The sequence below is a fragment of the Theobroma cacao genome, chromosome 5 (genome assembly GCF_000208745.1).
Source record: "Theobroma cacao cultivar B97-61/B2 chromosome 5, Criollo_cocoa_genome_V2, whole genome shotgun sequence".
NCBI classification, from domain to species: Eukaryota; Viridiplantae; Streptophyta; class Magnoliopsida; order Malvales; family Malvaceae; genus Theobroma; species Theobroma cacao.
Genome location: NC_030854.1, coordinates 35,373,697 through 35,385,041, shown reverse-complemented (window position 1 = coordinate 35,385,041; position 11,345 = coordinate 35,373,697). Strand labels below are relative to the sequence as shown.

Sequence of the window (11,345 nt, the reverse complement as noted above, 5' to 3'; positions counted from 1 at the left end):
GGGTGGGAACAACTATTATCTCATTTTTATTGATGATATATCCAAGTTCTACTGGATCTTTTTTCTGAAGCTTAAATTTGAAGCCCTGGAGAGTTTTCTTAAATTTAAAAGTTTAATAGAAAATCAAGCAAAGTTTTCTATCAAAATTCTCAGAAGTGATAATGGCAAGGAGTTCATTTCTACAGAATTTGAGAGTTTTCTAGCACAGTTTGCCATAAACCATCAATTGACTGTTACTTATAGTCCTTAGCAGAATGGAGTGTCTGAAAGAAAGAATAGAACACTCATGTTGATGGCTAGGTGTTTATGGTTTCAGAAATGACTACTTAAGTCATTCTAGGTAAAAGCTGTAAATACAGCTAATTATTTGTTGAATCTAACTCAAACAAGCACATTGGGAGATAAAACTCCTTATGAATGTTGTTTGGTTATAAACCATCTATGTCTCACTTGAGAATTTTTGGCTACATCGGTTATATCAAGATCCCTTATGAAAAAAGAACAAAGCTGATGAGAAGAGTCAGACAACCATTCGTGTTGGCTACAGTGAGAAGTCAAGGGGATACAAAACGAACAATGTTGATTTAAAAAAGATCATCATTAGCAGAGATATCAAGTTTAATGAGAACTTTATATGGAATTAGGAGAAGTTGACTATTAAGTATTCTGGAAATATAAGCTTCGTTGATACGCAAGTTATAAAAGAAACTGATATTGAAGATGAGAGTCATGTAGTGAGAGGCACCAGAGCACTGCAAGATATTTATGCTCAATGCAATGTGACTATCAGTGAACCAACTATTGCTGAAGTTGCTAGGAATGAAAAACGGTTGCAATCCATGCATGAGGAGATGCAGATAATCATGAAGAATGGTACATGGATCTTGGTGGACAAACCTACTGATCAACACATCATGGGTGTCAAATGGATTTAGAAAATCAAACTTAATGCAGATGGATAACAGATACAAGGCAAGGCTTGTAGCGAAAGGGTATGCACAAATTCAAGGAATTGACTATTGGAGACATTCGCACCAGCAAGGCATGACACCATCAGGCTAATCACTGCTTTGGCTACAAAAAAAGGTTGGAAAATTTGGCACCTTGATGTTAAGTCTGCTTTCTTAAATGGTTATCTAAATGAAGACATCTATGTTCAGCAACCAGAGGGCTTCATTTCACCAAGTACTATAGGCAAGGATTGCAAGTTAATTAAAGCTTTATATGGCTTGAAACAGGCTCCCAAAGGCTGGTATGAAAGGATTGATATTTATTGATTTCTCATGGGTTCTAGAGAAGTGCAAATGAGCATACTTTGTATGTAACTCTATAGACTTACAAAGGCTTGTCATTTCTGTGTGTATGGATGACTTACTCATTACAGGTTTAAGTGAGTCACTATTAAAGGAGTTCAAAGCTAAGTTGATGAATGAATTTGATATGTCAGATTTAGGGGAAATGAGTTATTTTCTTGGTCTACAGTTTATTCAAACTTCTGACTTTATCTACATACAACAAAGTAAGTATGCTAAAGAGTTACTGAAGAAATTTCAAATGGAGGAATGCAAGGATGTTGATACTCCACTAGCATCAAATTGAAAACTATTCATGATGATGGTTCTCCAAATGTAGCAAGTTCTATTTACAGAAGCATTGTGGGAAGTTTACTCTATTTCACTGCTTTAAGACCATATATCATGTACTCAACAAGCTTGTTATCCAGATTTATGCAACAACCTTCATAGAACCATTACTCAGCTGCAAAGAGAGTATTGAGGTATATTAAAGGAACATTTGACTTTGGTTTGAAATTTGAAAAGACGTGGAGTGATGAACTTATAGGTTTTTGTGGTAGTGCTTGGGCTGGGAGTACTGATGACTCTAAAGCACTACTAGTTACTATTTTTCTTTGGGAAGGGTTGTTTTCAGTTGAAACTCCAAGAAACAAGAATAGTGGCTTAATCATCAACAAGTAGAATATATAGCTGCTGCAGCTACCTCAAATCATGTGGTTTGGTAAGGAAAGTCTTTCATGATTTGGGTTATAGCTACAAGAAAGGAACCATACTGTTTATTGATAACAAGTCTACTATTTCGATTGCCAGAAATCCAATATAGTATGGTAGAACAAAGCATATCAAAGTGAAGGTTCATGCTATTAGAGAGGCTGTAAAAGATGAAGAGGTTGATGTTCAACACGGCAGTGCTTATAGTCAACTTACAGACATCTTCACAAAATGTTTGAGTAAGGATAAATTCACGTTTCTAAGATCTGAATTAGGGATTCGTAGTTCAAACACCAAGGAGATGTGTTGAACATTTATGGCCTTTGTCCAACATCCAAGCATTTACAGTCAAACATCAATGGTGGACCCGCTGGGAGCAAAGGAATTTTAAATGAATGAAAAAGGAAGTCACGTGCAGTCAAATGAGGATCAAAGGGCTGCCGTTTAACATTTTGCCTCTTGTTGTTTTTGCAGGTCAAGTTACTTTACCTTTACTGTTTCACTTTACCATTATTCTTTATTTCCAAATGTTAGGGATTGATGTTGTTCAGCACTCTCTTTCATTAATGCAGCGTCGTTTTGTTGTTATGGTTGTGTCTATGTGCTGTCAACGGGTATTTTTTGTACAGATCCCTGTGCTACATTTCTTAGGTATTTGGAATGCCAGATGTTTTTATCTGGTTGGTCATCTATTTTGCATTTTCTCTCTCTTCCAATTGTGTGTATATATATATATATTAGTAGGTTGAATGACATGAAATGTATGTTTTGTGTGCCGTTTTGGACTATTGGCTCTTCTTCTCGCTTATTCCTCGATACTCTGTTTTTCTCTCCTGAAAATTTGTTGTTCTTCAGAAAAATCATTTGGATTCAACAGGGGTATTAGCCCCACAAGAAATATCAAGAGAATAATTATTGTGATAAAACCAAAATTAAGCTGGATTCAGTACTTTCTTAAACCTTCAGGGTACCGAACTCTTACCTAGGTTCTTCATTGATGAATACTGTTCCCTTGGGTCATTGCAATGAATTGAAATTAATGAATGTTCCTGTTTAATCTGGTAAACGGCTAATAATTTCCCTGGTATAATTGAGAGAAACAAAATAAAGCTGTATACCAAAAAGGAACATAGTTGTTAAAGCTTGGTAGGTGGATTTTGATAATGCCATTAGATCCTGTAACTAAATCCCTGTTGACATCCCCACGCAAGCTTGTCATCTTGCAAAACTAAAATTCAAGGAGTATCTATTTTCTATTCTCTCTCTCATATTTTTCTTTCTGGCCTGAACCTCTCCCATATTCTAACTTAAGAACCCCTTACCAATCAAAAAACACCTCATCTAAAACGCCTAAGGAAGATCTTTTCCAAATGAATGCTGGCAAGCTGCTGAAATATAATATTGGATGTACTCCAACTTTCCCTTAACAACCCACAAAATTTACACTTACATATTAGAATATTACCATTGAATATATTCTTTGAACTTTGCTGCTTCATTCTCTTAGTCTATTGACAGAAATGGTTTATTCAAAAATCATTCAAGGTAGCAGCAACAAAAATTTTTTCACCAGGATTTACCTTCTTTTAACATCAACTGGAATCTATTTTTTTTTCTTTTTAAATGAAAATATCGAGCTTGTGATTGTAGTAACATGATCATGAAGGAAACTTAATGATATAGTCCAAATTTGAAGCATTGAAATATCAAATTGGATTTATTATCCCAAAACTCTGAGGTATTGTTATAGCCTAGCTTGTGTTAATGAAGCTCCAAGGAAGCATTCATGTCTGGAATATCGAAAGCAACAATCTTTTCAATGCCTACCCCAAACAATTGAACAAAGTTTCCTTCTTCCAGAGAGGAAAAATGATAATCACATCAATGTCTTTCAACTGGAGCAAGTATTACTATGAACTAAATCCTGTTACTATTTAATTATTGTTTAGATAAATGTATATATGAATTTATTCAATTCATTCATATCTTTAGGTGCATGAAAAAACAATTTTTCGTATCTTTAAAGTGTTTCCTACCTGTCATTTCCACTATTTCTAGGTAGAGAGCCTTTAAAGTTTTTCTGCTTTTGCAGCTCTTAGGGGTAGGGAGAGATGGATTCAAGAAGTTTGGATAACATAGACATGGTACTCTGCTAAATTGGTCAATACGGACAAAGCATTTATTATACGGTGGTGAAGGAAAGCCATTAAAACGTAATGTAAAATTGCTGTTGTGCCTTTCATCTTTGTTGCAAAGTTGCAATCATTTCTCAATATGTCGATCCCATCAGAACCTTGACTGGAGGTACTTCACCACTTTTTTATCCAGCTGGAAGGCCCCTGTAAGGACATCAGGGTTAATGGGTGGATTTGATCCAAAAACAGCGTTTGCTATTGTGATCACGCCAGGATTCTGGCTGCTCAAACCAGCAAAAGCAACAGCATTGGTCTTTCCCACATTCTGCTGAAAGTGAATGAGGCCAATAGGGAAGACGAAAACATCTCCCGGGGAAAGGATTTTAGAGATGAGGCGATTATTTGGGTTGGATGTAACAAATCCAACATATAGTGTGCCTTCTAGCACCACAAGGATCTCCGTGCCACGAGGGTGGGTGTGAGGTGGGTTTAGCCCGCCATTTGGTGCATAGTCAATACGAACTAAAGAAATACCAAGAGTGTTTAGTCCTGGTATTTGGTCAACATTTACAGGAGTAACTACTGATCCGACAGAATTAGACGTATTCTTTGGGATGTTTAGCCCTGAAAAAAAGAAGTCGTTCACAGTAGCAAGCTTCGGATCCTTGCAGAACTTTCCATTCACAATGACTGCAGGAAAGAAAAGTTAGCTGAAAGCATGCATTGCCAAAGTAAATACAAAAATTGAGAAAAGATTAGATGAGAAAGAGGCTTGCCTGATCCTTTCTTGGTGTCATTGATGGCTACACAGAAGTCCTGGAGGGGACTAGGGTCACAGGCAGAGGCAAACGAGGAAGCCAAAATTAAGAGTATGAAACCCAAAATGAAATATGCACCTTTCATTGTCTCTTATAGACTCTTAGTTCTATCACCAATCTCTACCTTAATTTCTTCCAAGTGTTGTTGCTTGATGTGGGTGACAAAACTTGCATTACAACAAGCCTATTTATAGACAGGGATTCTTGAAATGCTCTATACCTTGCATTCCCTTCTTGAAGTATAGCAAAAGTAGACCAACCAATTCATTAAGGGTCATTTATTTTGCAATTTAAGGGGAATTACTTTCCGCAGCTAGCCTCATTTGTTATCGCACTCAACTCCTCCTTCCTATTCTTATAGCAGTTCGGTAGTTACCTTTTCTCCGTTTTCCTACTGGATTGAAATCGAATTAAGTTATGGACTACTTTCAATGCCCTTGACACCATTCACAAAGTTTCTATGACCAATGACTTGTCTAGATGGAAGTTTTAACTTTCAATTGAAAATTGAAATGTCTACCGCACTGCTTCTTTAGCGTGGTGAGAGTTGAAATTCTAACGGTTGAGGCAGGTACCAAAACCGTGCACTGGTATTTGTATTGCATTTCCATCCGTGGGTACGAGTTCTATGCAGCCAGTCATCATCTGAACTTTATCATGCCATTTATCAGGCCTATCATCTGAATTGTCATCAAATCTATCTTCACCGGCAGGGAACAATCCTCATTTCCCTCATCAGATACAGTATTATCCTTGAGCGTTGCAGTATCAGCAGTGTTGTTCTCAAGTATCGTATTCTCATTTGAAAATGGCATTACACCATTTACAGTTTCACCTAATCATTGCATTTGTTGGATAGAAGCAAGTAATTGGTTTGATGCGCATCCTGATCGAAATTGTGTAGCCAATTGTTCTGTGAATGTCGTGTGTCTACCAGGTTGCACAAACTCTTGTGCATACGTCAATTGCTATTGTTGCGAGTTACGAACCAAATGTTGTGGTATATGTGAAGCATTGTAAATCTCATTTTAATTGAACTAATTATCATGTTGTTTAGCTTCTTCATGTGACATGACATTTGTTTGGTGTCCCTTAATGCTGACATACACAATCGAAACATTCCTCTGTTCTAACAGAATTAATGCAACATCCTCATCATCCTTGATAATTGAGCGTGATAACTCTCCGGGTATACTGATCAATGCATGTAACTCAATCTTGTCAATTTCTGAGTTTACCCCAACAACATCTTCAACCAGCTTCATCAAGCTCGTAAATGACAAATCACTCCTGACTCCCCACATTCATGCCTCACCACCCTTGTAAATGCCATCCACTCACTGACCACCATGTCTTATCTCAAGTCGCACAATTAGAACCCCACTAAAATTTTGAAAACAAAAAATTTGTCAATCATTTTACACATTACATGCCATGTTCTAAAATTTGTCAGTTATGTTGTTACACGTTATTTTCAAAAAATATTACACGCCATGTTTAAAAAATGTTACGCGTCATGTTCAAAAATATTACATGCAAGTTCAAAAAAATATTACACGCCATGTTTAAAAATTGTTACACACTATGTTTAAAAAATGTTGCACGCCATGTTCAAAAATGTTACATGCAATTTCAAAAATTGTTACACACCATGTACCAAACATGTTACATGCCATGTTAAATAAAATTGTTACACACCATGTGCTAACACATGTTATTTTAGTATATTTTTTACACGTTATGTGCATTATAGATGCATGACGTGTAACAATTTTAGGCAATGTTTCTAATACATGTTCTAATTTACACAAAAAGTTTCAAAAATTTATGTGTTGTAGCAATAAACCTAAAAATATACCTTGATGTCATCTCCGCTATAGGATCTGTTTATCGACGACAATATGGCTAGATGCCGAGAAATAGACCATAGCACGATGACGATGGTGCTCAATAGAGAGTTGACAAAGCTCATGTAGTTCAGAGAGCTGATAGCGCTGATGACGATGGTGCTTAACAGAGAGTTGACAAAGTTGATACAGTTCAAAGAGCTGAGAGAGAGCGAGCTCAAATAGTTGAGCATTTATTTCTATTTTCTCTATGGCGGGAGGGAGATATCGGGAGCTTAATTTGCCAGAATGTTTTTAAGGGTATTTTGATATACTCGTGCTTATGTTTTGCTAGAAATAGATAACTTTATATATGTAGTTATTTCTGAAATCACCTTATGAGGAGGGCTATTTCTCAGAATTTTCTTAAGAACAAATCCTAACAAAAGAACTGAAATCGAAATATAATGATTGATGAGTACTCAATCTTTGATGGTATGAACGTTTTGAAGCCACTGCTGAACCAAATATAAATGAGCTTGTAATAGCAATTCTGTCGAGACAGAAGAATTTGATAGCCTTTGCCACAAAGGCACTTGACCTGAAGGTCCACACTTCCCAATTTTCTGCACTCTCACAGCTTCTTCACAATCCAGCTCACCATCATCCTACAACAACAAACTTGACATGTTAATACCACTCATAAAATGCAAGCTAAATTGAGATAAAACCAACCATCTCAATTTGTCAAAACTTTTCAGGAATCAGAAGTTTGTTTCTTTCACTAATTTCCCCAATTTTACCACCATTGATACACAAAACAAGTATCAAAACTTCTTTTTCCTCGACAACTAGAAAGCGTGACCCTGAGAAACAAAAGTAAACCTTTATTGCCTCAGTGGTGCACACATCTCCATCTTCTCGCATTGCCTCATCGTACCGTTGACTCATCTGTTTCATCCGCTCCTCCATTATCCTCAGCCTCTACTATTAACATACATAACAAAACGATAATGTTGTTGAAGCTATCAAGGTTGATGGATTCTTGGAGTTGTGGGTTATCTTCTTCTTGGTTTGGAACTTCAAAGTCTGGTTCTTGGTTCATTTCGCTCATTGGTTATGCCTTTGTGGATTTTTCAAGATTTCAATCTTATTAGAGAGATTGTGTTTCCTGTTCGAAATGCAGGGGAGAAGGGAAAAGGTGGAGAAAAGAGTTTATATAGTAGAGCTTTAGAGGGGTGTGCTGATGATTCTTGAATCTTGCTTGTGTGACAGCTGTTGCAATTGACAAGCCAATAAGGGAATGCCATGTCAAATTCCAACAACCCATGAGGGAAGAAAAACCAATTATGTGATGCATTCATATCCGTCAGTAAAGAAGGTGGGTCTAAACTAAAAACAAATTACATTATATTTACACAATAAAAATAAATTCAACACAAGAATTATCTAATCTTTTTACTACAATCCTACCTTATCTAATCACAACAAAAAATTATATCAAGAATGTTAACTGGAGCAAGATATGATAGGAGTGACTTTTTATAGCAATTGATTCAACAAGGAGACAATAATTTCTCTAGAAATGAATTCAAATATATAAGGTTCAACTATATTAGTATTGCCTCTAAAGCATAATACTAATCATATTCAATTTATTTTATTAATTTTTCTAATGTCACTCCAACATCCAGGCCATTGTAACTAGACCCCAATCCTTAAGAAGTGACAAATTTTGCTTATTTCAGAAACAAGACAAAGATTCGTTTTCACTTTTTTTTTTTTTAGGGCAAGACTCGTTTTCACTTAAATAGACAAAAATATAAATCCCAAAACCTTTCAAGAAACCAAGAAGCCAAGGAGGAAAGATGGAAACTAAAAGAGATCCAAATGCAAGAATCCTTGTGGATAACATTCAAGTAACAAAAAGAAAGCAAAATTTGATATGTAAAAGTACATTAGGCATATATATATATATATATATATATAATTTGCCGTTCCTTAAATATATATGAGATTGCCAAATTAATTTTACAAAATCAAATATCTGGAAAAAGAAATAACCAAATCCCCGTTTATTAATCTCAATAGTATCTCATATATTATATTATATAAAGTTGATCTGTTCCAAATTTTATAAATTCAGTAGTTAATTCATGTATATGTTGATTGATGAAGTAGTTAATTTAAGAATCAACATTTATTCTCGCTTCCCTGCACCATAGACAGAGTCAACACCCAACAAGCTGCAACTTTATAATTCAAAAGAAAATGATCAACTTTCATCTATCACAAAGATAGCTACATAAAGCACCCTCTTTATTAGTATATTCTGATTACAGTAGATGATTTCACTGATGAGGAGGAGATTGCAAACAAGCTGCTACTCCATGGCTATATTTCAAGCCTTTCCCTATTTGTTCTTCCACCAGAAACGAGATTGGAGATACTTCACCACATTATTGTCAAGCTGGAAAGCCCTGGTAAGAACATCAGGATTGATGGGTGGATTGGATCCAAAAACAGCATTTGCTATCGTGATCACTCCAGGATTTTGACTGCTCAAACCAGCAAAGGCAACAGCATTAGTCTTTCCTACATTTTGCTGGAAGTGAATGAGGCCAATTGGGAAGACGAAAACATCTCCCGGATAAAGGACCTTGGATATGAGGCGATTATCAGGGTTGGAGGTAACAAAACCAACATAGAGTGTGCCCTCCAGGACTACTAGGATCTCTGTGCCGCGAGGATGAATGTGAGGTGGGTTTTGCCCTCCGTATGGTGCATAGTCAATACGTACCAAGGATATGCCAAGAGTGTTTAGGCCTAGTATTTGATCAACATTTACTGGAGTCACAACTGATCCAACAGGATTTGTCGTGTTTCTTGGGACGTTAAGCCCTGAGAAGAAGAAATCCTCTGCTGTGGCAAGCTTTGGGTCCTTGCAGAACTTCCCATTCACAAATACTGCAATACAAAATTGTTTGTTAATTAATAACATGTCAAGCAAATATAGCAAGTAGTAATAAAAGTACAGAAACACCAATCCCAAGCCTTTTTTTGTAACATTAATGAAGACGTTCATAAGAACAAGTTGCAAAAAGAGAGCTTTACTTCCAGTCTTGGTGTCATTGATGGCTACACAGATATCCTGGAGAGGGCTTGGGTCATAGGCTGAGGCCAAAGAGGAAGCCAAGGCCAAGAAGGCAAAAGCTACAAGGAAATAATGACCTTTCATTATGACTAAAGCTAATCTTAAAACTTAAATTCTTCTAAATGGTATAACTTTCAGATTAGGGGTGCGAATTCTTTCATGAAATACAAGCCTATTTATAGAATGGGGTCATTAAACTGGCATACCATTTTTTTTTTTTGGTTCACTCTACAAAGAAAAGGTAAATTTGCCACGTCCTAAATGGTTATCTCTCTTCTATTTAATTGTTTTTCAACAATACCTCACAGATTGGTGATATTATAATAATTTAAACAAATTGACTGAAGCACCCTTATCTAGAATCCTGAGTGAAAATTGACACACCTTGACACTGTTCTTTCGAAAACTTTGGGCTACCTTTCTGGTAAGGATTATGGAAGTACCAGGTTTCATTTCTCGTTCTAATTTTATAAATCCTACAAATAATTTACATGTCCAAAACAGGGAACAGATGAAAATCATGAAAGCTATGTACTTTCTCAGCTAAGAAGCTACAAATCTGTGATATATAGTTGACAATCTTGCACTGAATTAGCAAGTTCAGAAAGAAGATAAACCCAGTATCACATCTTTAAGATTTATCTGTAAGGCCATTAGAGCTTAATTTAGCTAGTTTCTAGACAATGACAATTGCATGGTTTAACTGTTCAAGGCCGTCAAGCTAATCTTCTTAGTGTAGGGAAAATGCTTAAAAAGACTATCTTTACTAGTGGGTCTTTAGCCATTGTTTAAGCTGGAAAATGCTATAGACTTAGAGCGGATTCAATGTTTCTACTTTCTAACATCACATTAAAGTGAATCGATCAAAGTCTACAATATAATTAATGGAAAAGAGATTGAAGAAACAAAAGGATTTCTTCTAAGAGATAACCATCCTTGAAAATCAATTTTCTTAAGTTTTCCCTTTGAATTATTTGAAAATGGGAACTATCAGAGTCTTTTGAGTCTAAGCATCAATCTAAAAGGCAATCCCTTACATGGTTTCCTTCTTTGATTTGCAGTTGACAAAATGCCCACCAAAATATGGTATAAACTTGGTCATTTCAGCTAGGCCAAAAAACAGAAAAAGAAGAAGCCTAGAGCTAGAAAAGCCAAATTAGGAGTTAGAGCTTTCACCTAAAAGGAGGAGTTGTTAAGATTGGTAGGTGACAATGACATCAAGTTCTATGATCCATGAGTTGTTAATACAGTAGGAAGCTTCTTTGCCAGTGAAGCTTAGCATAAAAAAGAATCATTCTTATACATATTCCTTTCTTGCTCTAATTCTTTATCGACTGATACACATGACCCTCATGCACAGCAAATTAGAATATTGTCTAAGATTACCAAACCCCCTCCAACAGATC

At 36.0% G+C, this 11,345-nt stretch overlaps 2 protein-coding genes across 2 annotated transcripts; both read right to left on the bottom strand.

The window, feature by feature from the left end:
• LOC18599981 (germin-like protein subfamily 1 member 20) lies at nucleotides 4,157-5,122 on the bottom strand. Its single transcript, XM_007030203.2, has 2 exons — nucleotides 4,918-5,122; nucleotides 4,157-4,831 (listed from the first exon to the last, which is right to left on the bottom strand). Exons 1-2 carry the CDS (start codon nucleotides 5,042-5,044, stop codon nucleotides 4,293-4,295), a joined length of 666 nt encoding a protein of 221 aa, XP_007030265.1. The 5' UTR covers nucleotides 5,045-5,122; the 3' UTR covers nucleotides 4,157-4,292.
• Nucleotides 9,017-10,071, bottom strand: LOC18599979 (germin-like protein subfamily 1 member 20). The gene is made up of 2 exons (XM_018120788.1): nucleotides 9,900-10,071; nucleotides 9,017-9,752 (listed from the first exon to the last, which is right to left on the bottom strand). Exons 1-2 carry the CDS (start codon nucleotides 10,021-10,023, stop codon nucleotides 9,199-9,201), a joined length of 678 nt encoding a protein of 225 aa, XP_017976277.1. The 5' UTR covers nucleotides 10,024-10,071; the 3' UTR covers nucleotides 9,017-9,198.